Source organism: Panthera onca, chromosome A2 (genome assembly GCF_046562875.1).
Source record: "Panthera onca isolate mPanOnc1 chromosome A2, mPanOnc1 haplotype 2, whole genome shotgun sequence".
NCBI lineage: Eukaryota > Metazoa > Chordata > Mammalia > Carnivora > Felidae > Panthera > Panthera onca.
Window position 1 is genome coordinate 2,546,773 of NC_138340.1, and position 27,794 is coordinate 2,574,566.

Below are 27,794 nucleotides of genomic sequence, written 5' to 3' on the forward strand. Positions count from 1 at the left end.
GAGGCACCAGCTCTAGTGGTCTGGACAACTTCTCCCCTCCCCTTACCTCCACCATCGCCCCCGCCCAGGGGCAGTTGGGTGGTGGGTGGTCACAGCCATATGAGGGATCCAAGGGGTGTCTGATGAGTGACATGTGGGGGTGCGAGAGAGGGAAAGGGATGGGGGTGATGGGGAGCAGAGGCCTGAAGTCCTGGAGATTCCAGAGAGTAAAAGGGAAGAGGGAAAGGGTCCAGATGGGGACAGAGAGATGGGGGTGATGGTTAACCTCTCTGGAGTCCTGTTCGACTTCGCCATTATCTATCTGAGTGGCCCCGTGCCAGTTGCTTCACCTCTCTGAACCTCAGTTTTCCCACCTGTAAAATGGGGGCCACACCTGTAAAAGGTTAATGCGGAGGTGAAGCTGGGGCGGATGTTGCTCTCCTTTTGGCTCCGAAGTTGCGGGGGTAATTGGAAGACTTCTGCTGCCCCCGTCCCACTCAGTCCCTCCGTTTGCCCCGCAGCTCAGAGCCCGACCGTGGCCGAGACCCTCCATCCTGCCTTCTCCGGCGTCCAGCAGTACACAGGTACGGAGGGCAGTCCAGCCCAGTCCGGGCGGGGCCCCGCCCCTGGGCCCCGGCTTTTCCACCTGGCCTAGCCACGCCCCTAGCCACACCCCGCCTCTGGCGCCGCCCCTCGGCGGACGCCCTCTCATTCGGCCTTCCCGCTTGCACCTAGCCACGCCTCCTACCTCTGGCCCTGGCCCAATCCCAGGTCTTGGCCCCGCCCCCTGCAGCTTCTGGCCCCGCCTCTTGGGTCCTGCCAGGGCCCCGCCCTCAGCCGTGGCCCTGGGGGTCAAGCTCTGGCCCCACCCACTCGGATCTTCTGTGGCCTTGGCCGCTCCTTCAGGCCCGGCCTCGGCTGTGGCCACGCCCCCTCCCGCTAGGAGGCCTTGCCCCCACGCCGTCGAATCATGGCTCCGCCCCATTCTTCCCCGCGCCCTGGGCCCGCCCCCCCCCCCGTCGTGGGCACGCCCCTCTCCGCTCCCAAGGCAACTGTGGCCCCACCCCATAGTGGCCCCGCCCCCGCCCGCCTCGAGCCGCCCCGCCCACCGGCCTTACACCTGCCTCCGCCCTGTGTCTCGCTCCCGGTCTCCGCAGCCATGTACCCCACCGCGGCCATCACGCCCATCGCGCACAGCGTCCCCCAGCCGCCGCCCCTCCTGCAGCAGCAGCAGCGAGAAGGTGAGGGGGCCGCGACCTCCCCCGGGCGCCAGCCCAGCCCTCTGACCGCCCCCTCCACCTCCAGGACCCCGAGACCTCAGGGAACCGCGGCTTTCTAAGAGTGCGGCCCGCGGGCAACACAGACCTGGGTTCCTCTTCTGGAATGTGGGAACCGTGCTAGCTTCGACCCCCCTAGGACTAGCGGTGACCCTCCTCCCACCCCACCCCCACCAGCCTTCCTCCGCAAGACGGGATGGATGGTTCTCTGAATTTCTGGAAAGGACACTCGTTTCGAGGTGGTGGGGGGCCGTGGCGATGAGGTATCTGGGGTGAGCTGAGGCCTCCCCAGTAAAGTGGAAGGAGGGAGGAGGTGGATTCTGGAGTCAGACAACCGGGATTAAGATGCACCCAGTTCTGACTGTGCCATCATAAGGAAAGCGCCTCGCTGCCCTGTGCCTCAGTTTCCTCCCTTGCAGCAAAAGCAGCCATCCGTGTCAAGAGGCGCTACTGGGAAGTAGGCAGGGCCTGTCCTGACACAGAGTGTGGCTCAGCACCCCAAGGCCCTTTCTCTTGTCATGCAGCTAGTGAGGGTGGGGGAGAGGTGACCAGCTAGAAAAGCCCCCAGACACTCCCATGGCCAGGGGAGTCCCGCAGACTGAGTTCTTTGAGGCTCTGCCCCATTTCTCCCTTGCCCTTGGCCTGTGAAAGGCGGGGAGGCATTGCCAGAGTACAGGCGCTGGGCTTTGGAGGTGAGCCCTAGGCTGAGGGGTCCCCAGCTCTGCCCACCAGCTGCTACCCGTTCCCGGATTTTCTATCTCCAGGGGGCTCTGTGGTCAAAGTCACAGACAGCAGACAGGAGGGTCTGGCAGTCCCTGCACCCCCGATATGACTTTCAATAACCTCCCCCCCCCCAACACTCCCCCCCCCAGGGAGGGCCGGTGGGAGCTTCAGAAAGGGCCCAGGTGTCTCAGGTCTGATGGCTCAGACCTGGGTGTCTCCCTTCTCCAACTTCCCCCAACCCTGGGCCGAGGAGGTAACAGCTAGTTCAGATGCGGTCAAGCCGCGGGTTCTGGAGCGTCTGCCCAGCATGCAGACGCTCGCAATACAATCTAGAAGGTTCCTGCTTGAATGGGGTCAGGATGCACCATTCAAAAGCTCCGTCCGTGACACAACAAAACAAAAGACAGAACCCTAAGAGAAACGACAGCACGGCGGCATGCGTGTCAGCGGGCTCAAAAAAAATACAACAGATGTGGCACTTTGTCTTGGAAAAGGCCTCACGTTCGTTCGCGCGTGGAGGTGGACACAGGAAGGGCTGCAGCTGTGAGGTGCTGTTAAGTGACACAAAGAGGCTTGTCTGAAGTCAGAAGGGGAGTCGGATCCCCAGATGGGGATGCGTGTGGCTCGCAACGCGCTTGGGGGCCCGAGAAAGTGGTAGGTGTTGGAGCCACCTGTGGGGGGGGGGGGGGGTGTGCGCACGCACTGTTTTCCGCGAGGTCCCACTCAGCTGGGTGCGGCTTCTGCATTCACGTCCCGTGTCGTGGACATGAGATAGCACCCAGGCAAACGTGAACTTTGTGTCACGGTCCAAACTGTGCCATCCGCGTCAGTCGCCGTGATCCCCTTGGAACACGCTTGTATTTGAAAAACAAGCATGATCAGAACTCTGGTCCCAATCAGGAAGGAGGGCTTGCATGTGAATGTGTCATCTGGGATTTAACATTTGCCAGGGCGGGGAGTGCTCATGTCCGGGGTGAAGGGAATTCTGGTGGTTTGGGGACTCTCCCTCGGTTTGTGGGGACTGTGGGGGAAGGGATTAGGGGCAGGTTTGGAGAATGTGCGGGACTCCAGACAATGAAGGTTTTTTAATTGGATTATTATTTACAGATTCTACGTGAGTCATGCGTTGGGGATTATTTGGAGAGGGGATGGTTTGCAGAGGTGGCTGTGCCGTTAAAAAGTTCTTTCCGGGTGGTGTAGTATATCATTTTAAAATGACCTGGCGGTCTCGGGATATGTGGGTCCGGGGACTAGAGAATTTTCTTTTTTTTCTTTTACTTGATTTTACTTTTGTGTCGTCTGAGTTTCGAAGATGATTCAAGGTTTGGAGGATTAGCCACAGTTTTGAAACACATCTAGATATTTGGGGTTTGGGACCAGGAATTGGTCGTCGTACTGTATTCTGTGATCATCGGACTTGTAGGGGGAAAAAAAATGAACATTTTCTTTTAAAACCAGTTTTAGATTTACAGAATTAGTGCAAAGATAGTACAGGGTGTCCGTATACCACCCCCCCCCCCCCCCAATTCATCTCATGTTGTAAACGGTCTGGAGTTTCAGGGGTTTTTCAGGGGGTTCAGGTTGTCTGGGATTTGGGGATTATCCAGGGTCTGGCATTGAGGGATTTATCTCAGATTTGGGGGGAGGGACCGGCTGAATTTTGTAAATGATCCGGGGCCCGAGGACCTCCGGAGGTTCGCAGGCCCCAAGCGCGGGATTAGACAGGCAAACGTGGGCACACGCCGCGCGCCCCTCCCCGCCGTCACCACGCCCTCCCTGCTGACGTCACGGCGCCGCCCTCCAACCGCCGGAGATGCCGGATGTGGGCTCCGGTCCCGCGCCCCTCCCCCGGGGGGTCCGCCTCCTCTCCTTGGGGGCTTTATGTCTTTCTCTCCCCTACCTGCAGGTCCCGAAGGCTGTAACCTGTTTATCTACCACCTCCCCCAGGAGTTTGGAGACACGGAGCTGACGCAGATGTTCCTGCCCTTCGGCAATATCATCTCCTCCAAGGTGTTTATGGATCGGGCCACCAACCAGAGCAAATGTTTTGGTGAGTCCCTGTTGCAGGCACCCCCCCCCCTCCCCCCCGCCCGCCCCGTCCCCCACTCCGCTTGCCAAGGAACAGGGGCCAGGGAGGGCGCAGTCAGCCATGAGACAAGTATGGTCCAAAGGGATCACATTTGTGAATTAGGGTGAGCGCTTAGGAAGCACCTACGGTGTGCCAGGCCCCGTGCTGGGTGCGGATACACGGCAGTGAAGGAAACCAACAAAGTTCCTGCCCTCGAAAGCTCACAGTCCCGCTGCGCCGTCCAACAGAATATTCTCCACTGGTGGGAATGTTGCGCGTCTCTGCCACCCGAGCCGTCAGCCACACATGGCTACCAGCCACCTTAAGTGTGGCAGTTCAACCAAAGAACGGAATGTTTAATTAAATCTAAATTTAAATAACCGCCTGTGGTCAGCGATGAGGGCGTTGAAAAGCACAGGTTTCTGGGTAGGAGCTGGAAATAAAGCGGGACATAGGCCAGGGGGCTATAGATGGAATGCAGAACGCCATCAGTAAGGAAATAGAAACTGATCTGCAGGGGGTGATGTTTCAACTGAGACCCAAATGAGGAGATTTTCCAGCCAAGGGATATGTGGGGTAGAGGGTTTCAGGGAACAGCACATGCAAAGGCCCTGGGGCAGGACCTGTCTGGCATGTTGGAGCAACAGCGAGGGGGAGACCCATGTGGCTGGAGCAGAGTGAGCAAGGGGAAGAGAGGGAAGAGGGGAGGGCAGGGAGGGGACGTCGTGCAAGGCCTTGGGAGGACTTCCTTGTCCCCGGACACAGGAAATTAAGGCTCAGAGAGGCACTGCAACTTGTCCAAGTTCACACAGCAGCAAAGAGACAGAACCTAAATTAGAACCAGTCTGTTTGACCCCAAACTCGGGACTCTTAATCCCACCCTGTGTTATTCAAAAGGCTAACTGTTGCCTATTAAGCACTTCCTGTATATACTCTGTGTCCAACCGTAAAATAGAACACTTGCCCCCAGAGGTGCCTGGCTGGCTCAGAGGAGCTGCAGCCTGTGACTCTTGATCTTGGGGTTGTGAGTTCAAGCCCCACGTCGGGTGGAGAGATTATGTAAAAATAAAAAATCTCCAAAAAAGAAAAAAGAAGCTTTGCCCCAGTATCCTTGGAGGAGAGAGAGGCACAGAGTGGCCCAGCAGCCGCACCAGGAAGGACCCTCTGCCAGTGCCTAGGTGCCTCCTCTGCATCCTGCTTCCAGGAGGAAGACGGAAATGGCGGGGGGGGGGGGGGGGGGACACTCAGTCCCTTTCCACAGTGAGGGGTCCCATGCCTTCTCTGAGCCTTAGTTTCCTCACCCATATGATGGGGGACAGGTGTTAGGGGAGATGATAAGATGTCACCCCTCCCCAACTCTTCATTCCCCCATGGCTCCCCACGGGCCTCAGCAAGACTGCTCAGCCCTGCCCCCAGCTCCGCCTGACCTCCCACCTGGCCTCCTACACGGAGCTCAGGGACCCCCACCTCCAAATGCTTGTGCATGCAGACCCTCGCCCCAGAGGGCCCACCGGCCCCTGTGGCCTCCACACCATCGAGGACCAAGAGGTGAGGGGCCAGGAGTAGGGCAGGGTGGTCTGGGGGGTGGAAGATTGAGGAACCCGAGGCTGGAATGTTTCTCATGGCCTCAGGGGAGACAGGGGTAGAGAGACCGTCAGAGACAAAGACAGAGATAGAGAAAGAGGGATAAAAGGCAGAGGGAGGGAGAAAAGAAGGACAGACAGGAGAGACCCAGGACATTCGCAGAGAGAGAGCGAGAGAAAGAGTCCCATGCACAGTCAGGACCCCAGAGGGACAGTGGTCTTGGAGGGGCCACACGCTTAGCATCCGGGGTCTAGATGGAGGCAAGCATTCAGGACAGGGAGGGAGGGAGGACGCGGCCTCACCTGTCCCCCACCGCCAGTCGGGAAGTCTCAGCACAGCAGACCCCAGGTAAGGAGCAAGCCTCCCATCCCCAGAAGCAAGTGCAGAGGGGGACAGGACCAGGCCCGGGCTGCTGTGCGTGCCTGGCCAGCCCTCCCCACTGCCCCATCTGCCCCTGCCAGCGCACCCCCCCCCCCCCCCCCGCCCCCAGGACCCCAGGGAAGCCTGGGCTGCCGCCCTGGAGCCAGCAGAGGACGCCCACGTGGCCCACCATCGCGGCTCCGCCCCGGTCTCCACAGGCTTCGTGAGCTTTGACAACCCGGCCAGCGCGCAGACCGCCATCCAGGCCATGAACGGCTTTCAGATCGGCATGAAGAGACTCAAAGTGCAGCTGAAGCGGCCCAAAGACCCGGGACACCCCTACTGACCGCGCCCACAGCCGCCCGGAGGCTGCGGGCCTGGCCCAGGTGAGCCGCCAGGCGGCCCCACCCGCCCCCACCCCCGCCCCCCACCCCCCGTCTTGGCCAAACACCCCCTCGTTCTCCATGCCCTCCCCAACCCCCAGGGGGGATGCCGCTGGAGACCACAAGGAGCCCCCAGGTTGGGATGGTGGGGACAGAGCTAGAGAGTCACCCTCCAATCCCCCCTTTGATCAGGGCTGGGACAGAGGGTGGAACCGGGGTAGAGGGGGGTTGGGGAATCCTTCCAGGTTTTGAAGGATGAATAGAAGTTCACTTGAGAGGCCAGGTTTGGTCTGGGGTGGGGCATGCTTCGAGGGAGGGGCTTCTGTCCTGTCCTGTGACTCTCCCAACTGGACCCCTGTCCAAGTTCCTCATTTGGTGTCACCCGCGTTCAGTGAACTGGCGAAAAAGTGGAATGTTTGCCCCGCTCACCAGCATGCCCCCCCAAAAGAGACCCCCCCCCAACAAATCCCCAAGAGTGTATTTTGCCACCAGAGAGAACAACTTTATCAACAACTAAGCACCTTCTTTGGGGGAATGAACAGTGAGCCTAAGGGGCCAGTAGGGAAACATAACTGACCACAAGCCTTGATGAGCCTCATCTGTGAAATGGGTTCACGAAAGTCGCCTCCCCAGAAGCAGCAGGGAGGATCCGCTCGGGGACGCGGTGTTTTCCCAGCTGAGCCCAGGACCCGCCACCTGGAAAGCTCTTGATCATTTGTTTTGATTTTGTTTTTGTTTTGTTTTTAATCATGAGCGCCGTCGTCATCAAAGCGCCGCGCCTGGGGTCTGGCGCGAAGTAGATGCTCAGTTAGGGGCTGCGCATGCTTTTCAGACCCTGCCAAATCAGCACCCGCAGAGTCGAAGGTCACGGGATCAGACAACTAACAGGCGACCCATGCACTTTAACACCCTGGGACAGCAAATCCTTTCTGAGCACCTACTATGCGCTAGGCACTGTTTGGGGACAGCGCTCGGGGACACAGCTGTGAATGACCAGAAACGGGGCGGGGGTTGGGGGAGAACTGCCTTCGTGGCAGGGAGCAGGGGAGACAAGATGAGACAAGAATAAACACAACTGTTTGCCCCCGGGGGTTGCCAGATGAGGAAACAGCCTCGGCGGCCAGTCCTTTCCAAGGCGGACCGCTGGCCTCTGAACCTGGAAATGGACTCTCTCTGAGCAGACAGGGGCCCTTGGGTTCCTGGAACCCAGCCTGGCCAGGGCAAGGGGGGCGGGTGGGGGGCGATGTCGTCGGCCTGCATGCCCCCCATCACCGCACCCTAACGCCCCTCCCTTCTCCGCCAGGTGAGAGGCCTTCCCACCCCAGGAGGGCCTCCCGCTTCCAACCGACCCCGGACTTTTCCGTAAATTACAACCAAGTTTGGACACCAGCCCCACCCCCGCCCGTCTCCCCTTGCCCCCCGCCCGCCCCCTAATGTGAAACACTACTGCGGGCCACACGGAGTGGGAAGGGGGCTTCGTGGTCCGCCCCAGCTGGGGAGGGGGGCTCCTGAGTTGGGGGCCGAGGGCTTCACTGCCCCCACCCTTGGTGGCTTCCCCAAATTAAATCACAACTTTTCCTATATATATATATATGCATATATATATAGAGCTATAGACAGTATATATATTTTTTGAGTATAGATCATGGGACCAAACTTTTCCGACTTCCTTCCATCCAAGAGAAGGTGACCCTGGCCCGGTCACTCAGCAGGGACATAAGAAGGGCTGAGGATGACCGGGCAGCCCAGTGTGTCCCCACCTCCCGCTGTCATGTCAGACCAGGGCACGGAGAAGCACTGGGAATCATCAGCCAACGCGATATACCTCCAGGACATTGGGCCCCTGCCACCGACGTTCTCGCAGGCCCTTGGGCTCGGCCAGCTCGAGTGTCCCTGGTCTTAGCTGCAGCTTCTGGAACCCCTACCCCCCTCCCTCACCCCAGGGCCCTGCCTTCCCCGATGTAGGCAAAGAAGAGACCCCCCCCCCCTGGCCTCCCACCCCCACCCCCGTCATAGCCTTACTCATGTGACCAATAGCCCTTAGCTTTCCGTCAGGGGCAGACAGGGTCGGGGGAGCCCCCCTGCCCCTCGCGCCCCCTCCCAAGGGCAGGCAGCCGCCCTCCCTGCCTTCGGATCACCAGCCTGGAGTTCACGATCTCATGACCAAGATCGCCACGCGCGTTGGACAAACCCAACCCGCTCTGGCCCAGCACCCCTTTACCAGAGATACCTCTACAAATAATTTTTTTTTTTTTGAATTTTGGTCTTTCTGAGAAGATACAAAGAAGAAAAGAGAAAAAAAAATGGGGAAAAAAAATCAGACAACAGTGGATTTTTGTTTCCTAGTTGGGGCGGGGAGGGAGGTCTTGTGGGGCGCCTCTGTATAGCTACTCGAACCGCGAAAACCCATCTTGAAGCACAGAGTCAAGTTCGTTGGACGTCCAGTGGGGCCTCTTGCCAAATGAGGCACCAGAGAACTTCGTAAGCTCAAGAAAAAAAAAAAAAAAATTTGTAAAGAAAAAACAGCCTTCCCTTTTGTTTCTACCAAAATGTGTTGACTGACCCAGAAAAAAAAAAAAAAAACCACATAGCAAAAAAAAAAAAAAAAAAAAAAAAAAGGAAAAGAAAAAAAAATCTTATGACCAACTTGTTTCGATATTCCAGAGTTTGATAATTGTTCCGAGACACTCTAGCGTGCCTGTGTCCTGTGCGTCTGCGTGTGCAAGCGTGTGCTCAGGGGCCACGAGGGGGCCTCGTCCGCGTCCCCGGCACCTGCCCAGCCCCGGCCAGGCCTGCTTGGGAGAGCCTGCTGGCGTGCAGTGGCGTTGTGTCCTTCTGGTCCATGTTTACTGGCTGTAAATACCATTTTTATACTCCACATCGAAGACCTACGTGATTTGTACGATGTACTTTATTTCTGCTACGAGTAATTTCATGAAGTTTCAACTTGCAAACCGACTTTTGGAGACAAATCGCCACACACACACACACACACACACACACACACACACACACACACAGAAAAGGAAGACAAGAAAGGAACTTACAGGGAACTTTGGGTGGACTGGGTTTGCATTTCTGGCTGGAGAGGTCCTTGGCACTGTGCTGTGTTTCAGGTGAGAAGCTGCAACCATCATCTTAATGTCCAAACGCCTCTCTTTGGTCTGGAGAAACTGAAAGTTTATTTAATAAAAGTTTTACTTGCTAAAGGACCGGGTCCTCCCTGATTTTCCCTCTCTCGTCCACAAAAGCCCGCGCGCGTCTGGCCCCAGCAAGTTTCCCCGGGGCCAGAGAAAAACCCAGGTTTCAAGTGAGGGGATGCGGGAGGAGATATTCCGAGAAGGGAGGTCTGAAGAATCCATCGGATTCTTCCAGAAGTTGAGGAAATGGAACCTTTCCTCCTCCAGAAGGTCAGGTGCCTGTGTTCGTGGGTTCCCGCGCTCATTCATTCTGCAAACACTGAGCACCTCCTGTGTGCCCATCCCTGTCCTGGCCACCAGGGCTGCCGCAGAAGCAGACCGGAGACCCGGTGGCTCTGGTTTCTGCCCTCGTGGAGGTGGCCCAGCGGAGGAGAGAGACGCTACACAATATGCATTTTCTTTAAACTTAAGTAAAATCGGGGCACCTGGGTGGCTCAGTCGGTTGAGCGCCCGACTCTTGGTTTCAACCCAGGTCATGATCTCATCAAGCCCCGCGTCAGGCTCTGCGCTGGCATCGAGACTGCTTGGAATTCTCTCTCTCTCTCTCTCTCTCTCTCTCTCTGCCCCTCCCCTTCTCACTCTCGCTCAAAATAACTAAATAAACTTAAAAAATAAAATAAATTGAAGTAAAATGTATGGAACGTAAAATCCACCATTTTTCCTATTTTAAAGTAAGTTTACAACCCGGCCTTAAGTGCATTCACAAGGTTGTGCGGACATGACCTCTAATACCAAGACATTCTGACCTGCGGAAGCAACCCCATTGTCACCCCACCCCCACCCCCAAGCCCCTGGTTCCCACGAGCCCCCTTCCCGTCCGTGGATGAGCCTGTTGTGGACATTTCACAAATGTGGACTCACACCCCGTGTGGCCTCTCGTGTTCGGTTCTCTCCCTGAGCGTCGTGTGTTCGGAGATCCTTACGCCGGGCAGCGGGTGTGGGCGCCTCGCTCCTGCTCGCGGCCGAAGGACGTGCGCGTGCGCAGTGGACACAGCTGAGTGGCGCGCGCGTGCGCAGTGGACACGCTCATCTGTGGACGTGCGCGTGCGCGGTGGACGCGCGTAGCCATTCATCTGTCGGATGCGTGGGGTGTCGCCACCTCTTGGCCATCGTGAGTCGTGCCGCTGTGAATACTCGCGCGTGTGCGGGGAAGCTCCTGCTTGAGTCCCCTTGGGTACAGCGCGGGGACCTGCTGGGTCGCTGGGTGTCGAGGTCTCTGAGGCGCCACCAGGCCAGTCTCCGAGGCGGCCCCGCCAGCCTGGCCCGGGGCTCCGCCTTCTCTGCACCCTCGCCCACGCCAGTTGCGCGGTAGAGACAAATCCCGCGATTGGACCGATGCAGCTGAGGACCCAGTGGTGTTCCGGAGGTGAGGCCTGAAGGAGGGGCCTGCCGCGCTCCTGGGGAGGCCTCGCTGGGGGACGCCAGGCTCCGGGACAGGGTCTGGCTGGGCGGGGGCGTGAATAGTGGAGACGGCCACCCCCCCCCAGCTGATGCCCCCACTAATGAGGCACTTGAGACCCTGCCAGGCACCTGGAAGTAGCCTTGTCTTTTAACCTTATCGATAACGCATCCCATTTTGGAGTTGAGGAAATTCAGAAACAGGGAGCACTGCAGAAAGAACGAGGCCCAGTCGGGGCGGGAGCTGGAAAGAGGAGTCTGAGTCCGCCTGGAAGGGTTTTCTGGGTGGAAGGAACAGCCTAGGCAAAGGCTCAGAGGCCGAGATGTTGTGGCGGTTGGACGGTTGGCTAAGACTTGACTGCGGCACTGGGTAGAGAAGCGGATGCAGAGGCGATAGAAAATCAGTTCCAGACAGCCTCTGGTGAGTAAGCATCTACCCAGTGCCAGACCTTGTCCCCATCCTCCCGAGCCCCTGGTCGAGGAGAAAGGTGGGCAAAAACCAGAAGTGCCCATCCCTGCAGGAAAAAGTGCTTCCAGAGTGTGCCAAAAGTCGTAACCACGGTGAGGTTAGCAAAGCTGGGCCATCATCTTGAGGGCGGTGAGGAGTCACAAAAGGGCTTTGAGCAGGGGAGAGGCTCTTGATCAGAGTCAGGTATGAGAAGGACACCTGGGTGACCTCCATGCTGCTATGGGATGGAAATCGGCACCCTGGCAGATAACTTGGCAGGATAACATTCCTACCCAGCATTTATTAAGCGCTTACTATTTGCCAAGCATTGTGTCAAGCCTGAGCCATACGCCACAGTAGCCGCTAGCCACATGTGGGTATTTAAATTTATTTAAGATTTATTTATTTTTGAGAGAGAGGGAGCACAAACGGGGGAGGGGCAGAGAGTGATGGAGACAGAAGATCCGAAGCGGGCTCTGTGCTGACAGCAGCGAGCCCAACACGGGGCTCGAACTCTTGAACCCTAAGATCACGACCTGAGCTGAAGTCGGACACTCAACTGACTAAGCCACCTAGGTACCCCTTGGCTATTTCAATTTAAATCAAGGGGCACCTGGATGGCGCAGTTGGTTAAGCGTCGGACTCTTGATCTCATCTCTGGTCATGATCTCAGTGTTCATGAGTTCAAGCCCCACATTGGGTTCTGTACCCACAGCGTGGAGCCTCCCTGGGATTCTGTCTCTCCCTCTCTCTGCCCCTTCCCCGCTTGCATGAGCGCTCTTTCTCTCTCTCTGTTTCAAAATAAATAAAATTTTAAAAAATTAAATTGATTTACCAAATCATAGATTCACTTCTTTAGCCAAGTTAAGCCACATTTCAAGGTCTCAATCGCTCCGTGTCTTTCCGGACAGCACTGGGCTGTGTTTTATGTGACTTAACTCACTTCACCTGCCACCACCTTGGGAGGTATGTCCCGATGATAGCCTCATTCTATGAGCTACTAAACTGAGGCCCAGAGAGATTAAGCACCTGCCTGAGGCAGCACAGCAGGAATCGAATCCTGGCTCTCTGGCTGGTCTCTTAACCACTGGGCTATCTCACTTCCATGTGTAGTGGCTAAAATTCAAATGTATGAGATTGTAATACAAGTCGTTATAATACTCCAGTTTAAGCTTTGAAGTGTAACTCAGAGTTGTTGGACGTTTTGGAACCTGCAGCCTTACAATACGGCCGTTCCGGCTGGCTGTCTCCGTGGAGCGAACAGGGGGATGCTTGGGGCGGCCGAGCCCTGCTGTGATGTCACTGTTCATCCAGGGGCATAGGCAAAGTGACACCCAGGGTGTATTGGTTCGCTGTCACTCAAAACAAATCTCTCCCCACCCCCAATTTAGCAATACACATTTATTAGGTCACAGTTTCTGTGGGTCAGGAGTCCAGGAGTAACTTCGCTGGGTGGCTCAGGGTCTCCCACGAGGTTGTGGTCAACACAGACCTGCCGGGGCTGCCTTATCTGAAGGCTGGACCGGGGCCGGAAGAGCCATTCTTGCCAACGCCCTCTCGAGGCTGCTTGTGGGAGGCCTCAGCTCCTCACCACGTGGGCCTCTCCGTGGGGCTGCTCGTGACCTGGCAGCTGGCTTCCCTGTGACCCAGAGGAAGAGTGGGGGAGGGGCAGAGAGAGAGGGAGGCACAGAATCCGAAGGAGTCTCCAGGCTCTGAGCTGTCAGCACAGAGCCCGATGTGGGGCTCAAACTCAGAAACTGTGAGATCATGACCTGAGCTGAAGCGGGACATTCAACCAACTGAGCCTCCCAGGCGCCCCTCATTTTAAATATATTTTGTAAAGAATGGAAGAGGCAGGTATGTGAGGCATTTTGGGGACAGTATCTATGTTTCACATACCTGCTCCACTGCCCTATGGGGATGCCCACATGGCCAAGGCTAGCTGCCTGTGAGGAACTGAGTCCTGCCAATGACCACACGCGGTTGGATGTGGGTCTTTCCACCGTCGAGCCTTCAGATGAGACTCAGCCCCGGCCACCCCATTGACTGCAGCCCATGAGAGGCCTGAGCCAGAATTCCTCTGAGCACCCCCAGATTCCTGACCCACAGAAACTTGGATCATGAGTGGCTTAAGCCACTAAGGTTAAGATAAGTCACTGTGCAGCTATGATAGCTAACACATCAACAAAACCTCATCAAGCACAGCAAAAGCTTCAAAATGCCCAGGATGAGCCTCAGAAGAATCTGGAGAGAAAATGATAACATTTTATTGAAAGACATAAACGAGGGGCACCTGGGTGGCTCAGTCAGTTAAGCGTCCGACTTCGACTCAGGTCATGATCTCACAGTTCACGTGTTCGAGCCCCACATCGGGCTCTGTGCTGACGGCTCAGAGCCTGGAGCCTGCTTCGGATCCTGTGTCTCCCTCTCTCTCTGGCCCTCCCCTGCTCGCACTCTGTCTCTCTTTCTCCAAAATATAAACATTAAAAAAATTTTTTTAATAAAAATGTAAAAACTACACGTCCTAAAAGCATAGTGGTTAAGGCTGGATGCCTTCTGCCCAGGGTTTGGATCCCAACTATGACACTTGTCAGACCAGTGGCCCGTCCCTCAGCTCAGATCTCTGTCCCCCCTCTGCAAAATGAGGCTAATCGGACACCACCTTTTGAGGGTTGTTGTGGGAACGAATGAGTTGACGTTAAGGAAGCTTAGAGCAAGCGCTATGCGGGTGTCAAACCAATCCCCTTGGAGTTTCCTTTCCGAAGCCTTCTTCCCAGGACACCAGCAGAGGGCAGCAGAGACCCACGCCTTCGTCCAGGATTGGCGTCACCACTTTGAAATGCCACCAAGCATTTATTGAGCACCCACTGTGTGTCACGCAGTGCTCCGCGGGCTGCAGGGGGTGGTGAGGGGACCCCTGGACTCTCTTCTGGGTACAAGGGCTACCCTATCCCTTAAAGTCAACGGGATCAGCCCCACCTCCCGCCTCGCCGTGCTCCTCCCCACGTTGACAGTGGTCCAGCTGCCAGCCCTTCTCTCTCCTCACCGCCCTGGCTTCTGAGATGCCGGGTTGGGATGGAGGCACACATAGTCTCTTGAGCACAGAGAACACCCGTGGCTAAGGTGGACAGGTAGGGATTTCCCAGGTCCTAGTGATGGAACAGGGGGCCCTTGGCCTGGCTGGCCTCAGGACTGCAGAGAGGACGCAAGCAGGGTGCATGGTGGTCGAACGGGGCTTGCGGGCCCCCCACCCCCACCCCCAGGACACGGACTGGGACGCTCACCTCTGGGTTCTCAGTACGTGCAAGTCGGGGCCTGCCTGCCCTCGAGCAACCTCTTTCTCTCTCCAAACCTCAGTTTCCTCATCTGCAAAATGGGACTCACGATAGTGCGCCCCATCCAGGACTGTGGAGACCATCAGGGAGATTAATTAAGGCACATAAATAACAGCCGTTGTCAACTTAATGTAAGGTGACAAGGCAAAACAGAACCTCCTTCCAAATCAGGAAAGTGAACTCTCAGACATCAGTCCTGCTGGATTGCCAGCATTTATTGAGCGCCTACTGTATGCTACACGCGGTGTAGGTCCTGGGGGTCCAACAGGAAACGAAACGCACAAAATTCCCAATTGGCACCTCCAGCATCCTGCCCCGCCCCAGCCCCGCCTTCATCCCGCCCCCTCTCTTTCCCCGAGCCTACCAGAGTGAGGTAGAGGTGGAGGTGATCTACATATTCATGAGTCCATCAGCCAATCCACAGCCAGAACTCGAGCCAGTCTATATCGACCCTGGGTAATTGTGACGTCAAGAGTGACGCAGCGAGTGATCCTTAAAGGTACAGTAACCGCCTGTAGAGAAGGGAGCCTGCCTCTCTTTGGAGGTCTATACAGTGCAGGTTGGAGTGTGCCGGGCATAGAGACCGGCTCAGACCAATGGCACCTGGGTGAAGCCCCGGGATAGGTTTCGAGCGCTCACTCCCTGCCAAGCACTTCACTCCAGCACCGGGTTCGCTGCGTGCAGCCGGAGCTTCAGCACCGGGGGTCGTGGACAGATCCAGGGCCTGGCCGGAGGGTCCTGTGTGGGTGGGTGGATTGTGTGGCGAGGTTCTGGGGACAGGATCCAGAAAGAACCCCAGGCCCTCAGCCAGCCCAACAGGAACAAGGGCCTATTCTTTCTCTGCCTGTCTGCCCTCCATCAAAGCCTCAAATGAGCCCAGCTCTTGATGCAAGAATCTGCCCGACATCTCCAGGCGGATGTTCCTCAGGACGAGACTGATGGAGAAAATAGTGCAGGGGGAGCTGAGTAAAAAGAGGAGGCTTCTGTTGGCTTCCAGGCAAACAGTGGTGTGGCTTAGATGAGGCCAGAGCTCCCCAGAACCCCCCCGTCAGGATTTGTCACCTTTATCATTTAAATATGACAATAGACAATTATCTAATGTCCATCTCCCCCAACATACTGTGAGCTCCCTGAAGGCAGGCTTGGGGTCTGCCTCAGTCTTGCGGTGTTCCCCGGGGCTCAGTACAGGACCTAGCATACAGAAGGTGCTCAATAAAAGTCTGATGAATGAATAAATGAATGTCTCACGCCCAGAGCCCTGGCTAGGAGGCATCTGACATCGCATTGAATCTCACAACAAAGCTGCGAAGAAAACATCATCGGACCCATTTTACAGGTGGGGAAATTGAGACTCAGAGAAGGGAAGAAGTTTGCCTGAACAAAGCCAGGCAGACACAAAAGAGCCCTCTGGTGGTCATGGAAGGTCCTAATCCATGGAAGGTGGCATTTCAGGGGGGTCTGGAAGGGTGAGGGTAAGGGGTCAAGGGCCAGCACAAGGGCTACAGGAAGGAACGAGCAAGCGTTGAGTCATGTGATTGCAAAGGATGAAATCCAGCTGGCCACCCAACAGGAAGGTCATGTAGGGTTCGAGGGTCAGGGGGAAAGTTCCTGAGCTGGTAAGTCTGTCCCATGCGGAGAAGAGTGCTGTGCGCATCTGATCCCCTGAGACCTGCCCTTGGATCATGCCATCCCTTGGGCAAGGGCAGGACCTGCCTCTTGCCCCAACCAAGAGAATATGGCAAGGGTGATGGTTTCCTTCTCATGGCCAGGCTACTTTCTCCCTCTTGTGTTTTTCCTTCAATTGTGGTAAAGCAAGTGTGACATAAAATTTACCATTTGAACCATTTTTAGGCATATAGCTTAATGGCATTAAGCACATTCACGCCATCTATGATATAAACATTTACTGCTATAATTTTTCACTGAAGTCCTGTTTTGGCTGCATCCCATAAATGTTGGTATGTTGTATTTTCATTGAATTAAAAGTAGTTTCTCGGGGCACCTGGGGTGGTGCAGTCAGTTACACATCTGGCTCTTGTTTTCAGCTCAGGTCATGATCTCACAGTTCATGAGTTCGAGCTCCGCATAGGGCTCTGCATTGACAGTGCAAAGTCTGCTTGGGATTATCTCTCTCCCCTTTTCTCTGCCCCTCCCCAACTCATTCTCTCTCTCTCTCTCAAAAATAAATAAATAATTGTATTTGAAAGTATTTTCTCATGTTTTATGCTTTCCTCTTTGATCTGGGTTATTAAGAAGTTGGTTGTTTGGAGAGGTTTTTTTTTTTTTTTTTTTTTTTTTCCACATGTCTTCGTGTTATTGATACATAGTTTTGTTATGGCCTTGAATTCTCTTAAATTTATTAAGGTTCTTTTCATGCCCTATTTTGGTGAATAGGGTCTCTCTTGGGGAATGGTCCAGATGAACTTGGAAAGGATGCACACTGTCCTGTTGTTGGATAGAATGTTCTGTCCGTGTCATTTCAAGCTGGTTGACAGCGTTACCCAGGTCCTCCACAGCCTTGCCGACCTCCTGTCCGTTTTCCCCAATTGTCGAGGGAATAGTGTGGAGGCCTCCAAGTATAATTGTAGGTTCGCCAAACTCTCCATTAAGCTCTATTCATTTTCATTTCCTGTATTGTAATTGTCCTTTGTGAGATCGTTTGCTGATTGTATGTGTGTAAAAACACACACTTTCAGGATTGGCAGATTGACCCCATCATCAGTGTATGTACCTTGCTACCGTGTCTGCTTTGTCTGGCTTTAATGTATCCACTCCAGTATATTTTAAATTCGTGTTCTCTCATACATTTCCCCTGTCATTTCACTTTATCTGTCTTTATATTTAACGTGAGTGTTTTGCTAATCACGAATTTTTCCAGTTGTTTTGTTTGCTGAGAAAGCCTTCCTTTCTCCTTCATTTTCAAATGATACTTTCGTTGGGTATAAAATTCTGGGTTGACAGTCTTTTCCCATCCACAAGATATCAGTCCATTGTCTTTTCGCCCGTGCAGTTTCAGATGAGAAATCTGCGGTGATTGTTATGGATGGTCCTCTGTATGTAATGTGTCTTTTTGTCCTTGGCCGCCTTCAAAATTTTTCTCTGTATCTTTAATTTTATGCTTTTCGAATATGACACCTGAGTATGTGCTTGGGTGGGTATTTATTCTGTTGGTATTTTCTGAGCTATGGGATCTGTGGTTTAATGTCTTTGATTTTTTAAGGTTATTGGCCATTCTCTCTTAAAATATTCTTCAGCTTCTTGTCTTCTTCTTCTGGGATTCTTTTTTTTTTTTTTTTTCCTTCTGGGATTCTGATTACACCTGTGTTAGATCATTTGCTCCTGCCCCACAGCCCCTGGATGCTCTTGACCTGTCTGTAACACCTCTCCAATGTTTGGTTATCTTCTTAACGAAGAGAGAACAGGCTTTAGGCTTGCTCTCAGGTCAGAGTTGGATAAGATTGAGGTGTTTGTTACATTTATCTTTACAGCTGACCTTGACTCAACGGCAGCCTGAGTCGTGAGTTATCCTTTTTTCTTTAAATGCGTCTAAGTCTCGAGGTGCCTGGGTGGCTCAGTCAGTTTGAGTGTACGACTCTTGATTTCAGCTCAGTTTGTGATCCCAGGGTTGTGGGATCAAACCCCCAGTCAGGCTCCATGCTGAGTGTGAATCCTGCTCGTGATTCTCTCCCTCTGTCCCTCTCCCCTGCTTGCTCTCCCTCTCTCTAAAATGAAAATAAAAAGGGAAGGAAAAATAGATCTACATCTTTTTTTATATAAATAGCTTGATCAAAAGAAAAGTGTTTGGGGTGCCTGGGTGGCTCAGTGGGTTAAACGTCTGACTCTTGAGTTCAGCTCAGGTCATGATCTCATGGTTTGTGAGTTTGAGCCCTGCATCAGATTCTGCACTGACAGCATGGAGCCTGCTTGGGATGCTCGCTCTCTCTCTCTCTGTCTCTCTCCCTCAAAAATAAATAAATAAACTTAAAAAACAAGAAAGAAAAATGTTCAGTGGCGCCTGGGTGGCTCAGTTGGTTAGCACCCAGCTCTTGATTTTGGCTCAGGTCATGATCTCACGGTTTCTAAGATCGAGCCCTACATTGGGCCCTGTGCTGACAGCCCAGAGCCTGCTTGGGATCCTTTCTCTCCCTTTGTCCCTCCCTTTCTCTCTCTCTCTCTTTCAAAAATAAATACATAAACTTAAAAAAATGTTCAGTAATACGTGGGCAACATAGGGAGAGTAGTCCGTGGATGACAGAAGAGAGCAGGGCTTCCCTAAACTAGCCTGCTCATTTGGCAGTTGGGGAAACTGAGGCACAGAGTGGGCAAAGGCTTGTGGACCTGGGCCCTGTGTCCTTGGTATGGGGGGGATAGGTCGTCAGGGCAGGGGAGCTCGCAGAGGCCCAGGCCCTGGCCCAGCTCAGGTGCTGCTGAGGGTCTGGGCCGGTCCTCAGGGGTCTCAGTTTCCTTGAGCAGAAACTGTAGCTGAGAAGCCAGGCCCGTGGGGCTGGGAGCGGATGGTATGTGACCCAGCAGCCCCCCAGCCTGCCGCGGCGGCCGGGGTGTGCCGGTCTCCTGGCCTTCTTTCGGTCTTTCTCTCTGTTTCGTGCTGTCTCTCTGTCTCTCCTCGTCTCTGCCTCTTACTGTGTGTCTCTCTCTCACTCCCCCCTCTCCTCCGGTCCCCCGTGTGCGTGTCTCTGTTCCTCACCTTCTGTGTCTCTCTCCACCCCCCCCCCCCCGCCCCCTGCTTCTCGCGCGCGCACTCTCTCCCCCCTCCTTGTTTGAAGACGGCTTTCCACATCTGCCTTCCGCCAAGGCCCGGGCTCTGACCCGCCGTCTGAATGCCTTACTCCAACCGCACATCTGTGGGGTAATTGTCTCCTGCGACCACAAGGTACTGAGGCAAATTATAGTTACGGGCGGGGGCCCGCATGTGGGCGAACCGCGTCCGCTGGGCGGGGCTGCGCTGGCCTCCGCTGGGTGAGACGGCTGGGGCGTGGCCTCGCCCGGCCCCTGGCCCCTCCCCACCCCTCCTGCCAGACCTGTATCTTTTGCGGCAAGATGAAAATGCCTTTTGTAACAGTCAGCAGGAAACGCCATTGTTGGCAAAGGCCTGACCCCTTATTTATTCCCTCATTCATCCCTTCAACAAATATATTGCTGAGCGGCGACTCTGTGCCAGGTGCTGTTCCCGACACTGAGGCCAGAGCGGGGAACAAGACGGGCGAAGGCCCTCGCCCTCCCGGAGCTGACACTCCACTGGGGGACACAGACAAGAAATAATCGCGACAAAGAACAGCGAAGCTGGGAGGGGGCGCGATTTTAAACGGGGTTGGGGGGGGGGTCACCTCCCTTTGGAGGTGACGTCTGAGCTGAGGCCCACAGGAGGGGAGGGAAGTTGCTGGGTGGAGGTGCCGCCCTCCCACGCCTCGGGGGTGACTTCTACTCGCCGTGTGTCCCTAGGCCCCTGACCAGACTTCTCTGAGCCTCAGTTTCCCTGTCTGTAAAATAGGGACACCCAAAGTCCTGGCCTCACACGGCCCTTGGGAGGGTGTGATCGTCGGCCTGGAGCAGAGCCAGTGGTTAAGAAATGGCTGCTGCGAATGACGAGGGTCCCAATAATTGGGTCTCTGGAAGCCATCACAGCCCACTGCACGCACGGCCCCCGCCTGGGTGATGCCAGAGTCCCGGCGGGGACTCAGCTCCCCGTCCTGTCCTCCACGGGCCCCCAAGCTGGCGCAGATATTCTCAATCTGTGTGCCCGGGGTGGGGCCCGAGGACCGGAGGGAGTGGGTCACAATGGGCATCTTCTTACGAAGGAAAATATGGCTGAGAACCCAGGCCTCTCAGGGTGGGAGTTAAGAGTGCGTGACCCAGATGGTGGGCGGGGCAGGGCTCGGTCTCTCTCTCTCTCTCTCTCTCTCTCTAACTCTCTCATGACTGTATCTCTGTCTCCCCATCTCTGTCTCTCCCTTTGTCTCTGTATCTCTGTTTCTCTTTGTCTCTAACTTTCACCCTCAGGGGGAGGTGGGGAATGTCGGGCTGGGTTTTGAAGGATGCATAGGAGTCCCTAGGTGATAAAAGAACAAAGGGTGTACCAGGCAGAGGGGACGCAGGGAAGCCAGGCCTGGGGACTGAACTGGGGGACAGTGGGAACCACGGAGGGTTGCAGGCAGATGAGAGGGCCAGTCAGAGCCCCGTGTGAGGAAGAATGGTCCAGGTCGTTGGGGGACAGAGTAGAGAGGGTGAGCCTGGGCAGCCACGTTCCCCGTGTGCCGTGCTGCTTGGCTCAAGCCTCGGTCCCCATGTACGTGCAGCACCCGCTGAACCCCGCCTGCTTCCTGCGCGGGGTCCTGACCGGGACACCGCCAGGCCACCCGGAAACCCAAAGCCAACGCTTTCCAGCCAGCCCCTGTCCCTGCCACATCGGAGCGCCTGGGCAGCCCTCACTGGGAAGTCCTTCCTGCCGTCTGCCTTCAGCCCCCCGCCCCCCCACTCCCAGTGTGGGGCCGGGACAACAGACTTACACAGAACATTGACGGTCTCGTGGAGACGGGGCACACACTCGGAGCTCCATAAATGCACGGCCACGATTAGGCTGTGGAACGGAAGGAACCTCCCAGGCGCGCCTCTTCTCGGGGGCTGGGACAAGGAAGGAAAAGCCGAAATCATGAGAACAGCAGCCCCTTCTCTGCACCCCCCCACCCCGACCCCCAACCTCGGCGATTCCCTGCCCGCTTCCAGACGCTTCCAGACGGGGAGCCCAGAGAGGGACAGCGACTGGGCCGAGAGAGCTCAGAGATCCGCGCAGCCAGAGCTGAACAGCCCTCGCCGCCCCCCAAATCCAGGGCGCACCCTCGTCCCCCACGGCGCCTCCAGCCCCTCAAGACGTACCCTCCGCGGTCCCACCGCCTCAGGCCTCGGGCCTGTTCCCAGCGCGGCCGGGATGGGGCGGTGGGCGGGTGGGAGGGGGCTCCCCGTGGCCCCGGGCGCTCTGCCCTGACGGAGGCGACGGGGGAGGCAGAGGGGCGGGGGGCAGCCCGGACAAGCCACACACGCCTTCCGGGGGCGGGCGGGGGGTGGGGGGGGGGGCATATGCCCAGTCGGAGCCTCATTCACAAATCCACGCTCGGGCGGGTCGCCGCCACACGCGCGCGCACACACGCGCGCACACACACGCGCGCGCGCGGCCTCCTCCGGCTGCGGGTGGCCCCTCGGCGGGGATGGCCCGGCGGGTCTCGGATTAGCGCATCCTCGTCCCCCCCACCCCCCCCGGGGCCGCCGCAGCCTCTTCCGACGCCCCGATGGGAGCCGGCTCCCCTGACCCCCAGCCCCGGCGGCCGGCCCAGCCCGCGCCGCGCTCTGAGTGACGCGCGCCGGCCGCCCTCGCCCCCGGCCGAGCATGGAGGTGCCCGGGCCCCCCGTGTCCAGCAAGCCGGGAGAGACCTCGGTCAAGTGGCAGCTGTGCTACGACGTGACGGCCAAGATGTGGTGGATGGTGAGTGGGGCGCGGGGCGGGGGCGGCGACGGCCTCCCCAAGACCCGAGACTCGGGGGGCCCGGCGGTCCGGCGGGGCTGCGGCCGGGCCGTCCCGCCCCGGGCGTCCGCAGAAGGGGGCGAGGTGGTCAGAGCGGGGAAACCGAGGCCGGACCACGGAGCGAGCACCCTGCCGGAGTTGGCCCCGGAAGGCTCCCGTTTGGTGGCCGCGGAGGGCACGGCGGGCGGCGGGGAGCCAGCCAGGGTGCAGAGCTGGTGTTGGCGCGGCCGTGACTCCTGTCGCCTCCCCCCCCCCCGCGCCCCGGGGGCCTGTGGCACGAAGTTCTGAGCGCAGAGAGGGCTGGGGGCCGGGGGGACGAGGGGGGCCCCCAGGTGGGTGAACCGAAGGCGACCCTGGCCTCGCTTCTGGGCCCCCCTGACCCCAGAGAGGGAGAGGATGCCTTGCGGCGTCCACCCCTAAGACCGAGCACCCTTCCAGAAGCTTCCAGGCAGTGTGACCAGGACCCGGAGACGGGATCCAGCGGGGTGGGGGGGGGGGGGACGGCCGAGGCCACTAGGCCAACACACCGCTGTCCGCTCCACCGTCCCGCTCGCCGGTCTCTCAGTCCCCCCAGGAGCTGGCCCATCACCCACAGCCAGACTCTGAAAGCTTCCGTCAGCCATACAGCCCTGGGTTTGAACTGGAAGTTCTCTGTGACCTCGGGTCAGTGGCTTCCCCTCTCTGGTTCTCAGGCTCCGCCACCGGGAAAACGGTTTGGGGCCTGGATGTCTCAGGCTTCTCTGCCGGGGGCCCTGCCGCTCCCTGGGGAGAGTCGGGCCTTGCGGGAGGGGTGGGAGGGGAGACGGCGCCTGGTGACCTCCGCGACCCCTCCGAGCCGCTGCCTCTCAGGTCCATCTGACCTGGGCGGGGTTGGGGGCAGTGGGGGCGCCTTCCTCAAGGTCAGGGTGTCGCCATCTTGGGATCCACGAGGGCAGATTTCCCCACGCTTCTGGGGAGCGGCACACGTTGGTTTTATGTGTCATTCCCCATTCAGCCAACATTTATTAAACACCTACCGCCTTCCCGTGCGGGGGGGCACAGCAGTGACCCAGACAAAGATCCCTGTCCCCTTGGGGCAGTGCAAAGTAAGACAACCACGAATGTAGAAAGGGTTATAAGGATCCGGAGGCGTTCGATAAGACTGGGCAATCCAGGAGGGCTTCACTGAAGAGGTGACCTCTGCTCTGAGACCCGATGAGACCTGAATGAGACAGAATTCATTAGACGAGAAGGGGGACCATCATTCTAGGCAGCAGGAACAGCCCATGCAAAGGCCGTGGGGCAGGCCTGGGCCTGGCCTGTTGAAGGAACAGCAAGGAAGCCCGTGTGGCTGGAACACAGCTATGGAGGGGGAGAGAGGGAGGAGGGAAGGGCAGGGAGGGAGCGGACCAGGTTGTGCAGGGCCCTGGGGGCCCAGGGAGGACTTGGGCTTCCACCCCAGGGAGGTGGGAGCCCTGGAGGGCTGTGGGCAGAGGAGGCCTGTTTCACATTTTTAAAAGCTCCCTTGGGCTTCTGTGGGGGAGAAGTCCTCCAGGGCTGACGTGGCAGCCAGAGACCAGGGGGGAGGCTAGGACAGCGTCAGGCCAGTGATGATGGGGACCCGGGGGTGGCGGAAAGAATGGCGGGAACTTCACAATGAACTTGAAAACGCAGATAACGGGGTGACGTGTTCAAAGTCCCCCCTGCAAGTGAAGGGCAGAGCTGGGAACGGGAGAAGAGGCCTGCGGCCCCAGATCAGAGGTGAGGGCAGCGAGTCCCGAGTCCCCATCGCCCAGCTCCCGGGTCCCCGGAAAGTCACGCTGCACTGGCCTTGTGAGACTGAGAGCGTTCTTGTACAAACTTGCGGTGTTATCAACAGAGGTAGGAGGGCCGAGGCAGGGGGGATGTGGAGCCAGGGCAGGTGTCACCCGGGGACACATCCTGAAGAGGAAAGAGGCCGGGGTTCACCGGCCTGCAGGGAAACACTGAGAGTCAGGGCCTCCGCCCAGAACACGAGCCAGCCGGGCAAATTCTGTCAAATTCGCCATGTTCTCCTCAACCTGCCTCTGGGCTCAGCCCCAAGCTGGGTCATCCGGGAACCCCAAACAAGGCCAGCCCCAGCCCCACCCGCGAGGAGCCCCCAAACACAAGAGCCGACCGCCCTTGGGCGCAGGAAGCCGGGCAGGGCCGGCGGGAGGGTCCGCACAACCCAGAGGGCAGAGCTTGGCGTCTGTCGGGCTCAGCTCCACTAGGGTAAAGACTTTCTCCTAAGTGGGTGAAAGGTAGTGAGGCACCTGAGACAGGAGGCAAACAAGCCCCAGCTGGTGGGGATCCCCCCCCCCCCAAGCAGAGTGTCCGGATGATTCTCAAGAGGTCCCTTTATGCTCAGAACATCAAAGCCCCCAAGATGGCTGAGGGGCACAGGCGGGCGTTCAGAATGGGGGCCCGGATGGGAGCGGGATCCCAGCCTCAGCGAGGCTCGGTGTCTCCGAAATCAGGGGAAGTGGCGGCACCGGTGGCCCAGAGACGCTCAGGGACCCGGGAAGTGGTCTAATTTTCACTCCTCGTCCAATCAGAAGGAAACCGTGAACATGGCCACGATGCGTCCATAGGAATGAATGCAGCCTCGATACGTGAATCGTGTCATGTCCATCGAGGAGTCAGGAGTGTGTCAGACCTTCAAACGTCATCAAGCCGCCAAGTTCATTCAGTCTCTGTTCCTTTGGTCAAAGAGCAGGCAAAGCGGGGCGGGGCATGAGTAACGGCCTCCTCCCCGCTGAGCGGTGCAGGAAATCCGGTCAGCTGCTGACCCCGGGGACGTGTCTTGCAAACTGTCGAGGGCCGTGCCCGGGTCGCAGCTACGGCAGGACAGACCGTGGTTAGACTCCAGGAAGGCTTCCCAGGTCGTGCGGCCCATTCAGTGAGTGCACCAGGACCACCCAGCCCCGCCCTTCCTGGGCCGGGGCACAGGAAACAGTAAGAGAGGAAATGAATAAACGCATGAGATTATTTCAAAGTGGGAGGAGGGCTGGGAGGACTTTGGAAGAGGGTGTTAGAAACTGGGTGAGCCAGGAAGGACTCTCTGAGGAGGTGACATTGCAGCCTGAGTGATCTCAATGGGCCAAAGGTCTGGGGGTGGGGGGTGGGCAGAGAGCACAGCACGTGCAAAGGCCCTGGGGCACCACCGGGTCAGGCATGTTGGGGAGAACAGCGAGCAGGCCAGTGTGGCTGGACCAGAGTGAAGAGCGAGGGGCAAGGAGGGGTCACGGTAGGTCCTGCAGGCCTTGTGGGCCTCGGGGAGGGCCTGGGCTTTATTCAGAGGGCACTAGGGAGCCCTGGGAGGGCTTTAAGCAGGGGAGGGCCTCCCCCATCTGCCCATCCGTGAGTGCTGCCCGCCACCTCCCCCGCCGTGCGCCCGGCGCTGGGGTGGGGGGTCGGGGGGTGCACCGTCTCCCCAGCCCCCAGCCTGCGCCCGCCCAGCCGCCGCCCACTCTGCCCACATCTGAGGCTCCGAGGAGCCGGACAGTCTGCTGCAAACCACGGAATGTTTCCCGGAGCGCCCGGGCCGGGAATGTCGGCGGCGGGGAGGGAAAGGGCGGGGAGCCCCGGAGAAGAGAGTCGGGGAGACACAGAAGGCAGGACCAGGGTGGGGGGCGGACCCCAGCATCGCTGGGCGCTGGTGGTGTCGACGATCGGGACCCGCGACGCCCCTCACTTCAGAGACGGGGAAACTGAGGCACGGCGCTGCGAAGGGACTTGTCCACAGAGCTGGGGAGAGGCGGCACCGCGATTCGAACCCGGGCCACCTGGCTGCGGAGCTGGGGCGCCACCGTCAGCCTACAGTGACGGAGTCGGGGTGGTACTTCTCGGTGACCGAACGAGTGGACTGCGTCCGTAGGGGAGGGCAACACACAGCCCCCAGTTCAGCCGGGCACGAACCCGAGAGCCGGCGGCATCCCATCAGCCCCCGTCCTGCCTTCTGGAAGCCCTTCCTATAGGGCACCCAAATTCTCCTTGCTGCTTTCTTCTCCGGGGCAGACAAATGCAGTGTCAGACCCTCCCCTGGGGGCACCTGGGGCTGCCCCTCCCGGACAGGGTGGAGCTGGGGCACTGCTCCTTCTAGAAGTCATCAGAGAAGGGGAAGCCAGGACCCAGAGAGTCTGTGCTTCTGGGCCGTGCCCCAGCCCCAGGCCAAGGGCTCACGAGCCGAGGACACTGTGCTTCTGTTCACCTTTGCACTCGGAGGCCTTGCAGACCTCCAGGGCTCTGCCTCTGGAGGGCCGAGCAAATGGCAGCGTGGAGGCATCCGGTCCTTTGATAGAAACTCACGGAGCAGGGAGTGCCCCTGGCCAGGGGGGTCCCTGGAGGAGGTGGCATTTGAGCCAGGCCTGGAGGGATGCTAAGGTTTTCCACACAAAGAGATTGCAGCAGGGCATTCCTGGCACAAGGAACCGTTCTGACGAAGGTGTGGTCCAGGCGGGAAGGTTCTGGGTGCAACAGAGCCGCCATAGGGAGAATGTGAGGCGGGGGGGGGAGGTGACAGTGGTGTGTGGAGGCAGACCTCGGTGGACCTTGGATGCTGAGCTGGGAAGCAGGGCCTTTCTCTCTCTCCAAGGCCATAGGGAGCCATGGCAGGTGTTTGAGCAGGAGGGACACGGCCAGACGGAAGGCAGGTGTGGGGATTGGAACGAGGACCAGGAGGGGATGGGAGCGATGCTCCGGAGGGAGAAAAGAAGACCCGAGTCAAGGCCAGGACCCTGGGATGGATGAGGGAGAGGCCCCGGCGGGGGAGAATGCACAGAAAATGGGACCAACAGTCCATGGGGAGTGACAGAGAGGGGAGAGACGAGGGTGGCGCTCACATTCCCACCTCAGGGATGGGGAGCGATGGCGGGATTATCCATGAGATGGGGACACTGAGGGAGGAGCAGGCTTGAAGAGGAGGATGCTGAGGCTAGGGACCCTGGGAGATGCTCTGGGGAGGGGGGACGCTGAGTAAGGTGTGGAGAAGTCACCTGGGGCCTAAAATGGTGCCTGGTGCGTCTTTTGTGATCAATAAATATTTGTCAACGGCATGGAGGGAGGGGTGAATTGAGGGAGGGATGATGAGTGGATGGATGGATGGATGGATGGATGGATGGATGGATGGACAGATTGACAGATGGATGGACAGATGGATGGATGGATGAATGGATAGTTAGATAGAGGGATGGATGGATGAATGGATGGATGGATGGATGGATGGATGGATGGATGGATGGATATATGGGTGGACAGATGGGTGGATAGATAGAAGTATGGATGGATAGATGGACGGATGGGTGGATAGATAGAGGGATGGATGGATAGATGGACGGATGCGTGGGTGGGTGGATGGATGGATGGATGGATGGATGGATGGATGGATGTACAGAGGGGTGGATAGAGGGATGGATGGATGGGTGGGTGGATGGATGGATGGATGGATGGATGGATGGATGGACAGATGGGTGGATAGATAGAGGGACGGATGGATGGGTGGGTGGA

General features: G+C 57.5%; 1 protein-coding gene across 14 annotated transcripts in view; it reads left to right on the top strand.

Moving 5' to 3' along the window:
* Positions 1–9,583, top strand: part of CELF5 (CUGBP Elav-like family member 5) — a 48,111-nt gene extending 38,528 nt beyond the window's left edge. For 8 of the 14 annotated variants that reach the window (XM_081791207.1, XM_081791206.1, XM_081791204.1 and 5 more), the window contains 5 exons: positions 501–563; positions 1,137–1,220; positions 3,886–4,029; positions 6,210–6,377; positions 7,678–9,583. In XM_081791207.1, coding sequence (XP_081647333.1) covers positions 501–563; positions 1,137–1,220; positions 3,886–4,029; positions 6,210–6,337 — 419 coding nt within the window. In that variant the 3' untranslated portion in view covers positions 6,338–6,377; positions 7,678–9,583. Of the gene's footprint in view, positions 1–500; positions 564–1,136; positions 1,221–3,885; positions 4,030–6,209; positions 6,378–7,677 lie in introns of those variants that run through there. The other 6 variants (XM_081791223.1, XM_081791208.1, XM_078442449.2 and 3 more) reach the window with 4 other exon arrangements.
* Positions 9,584–27,794: the final 18,211 nt, after the last annotated feature.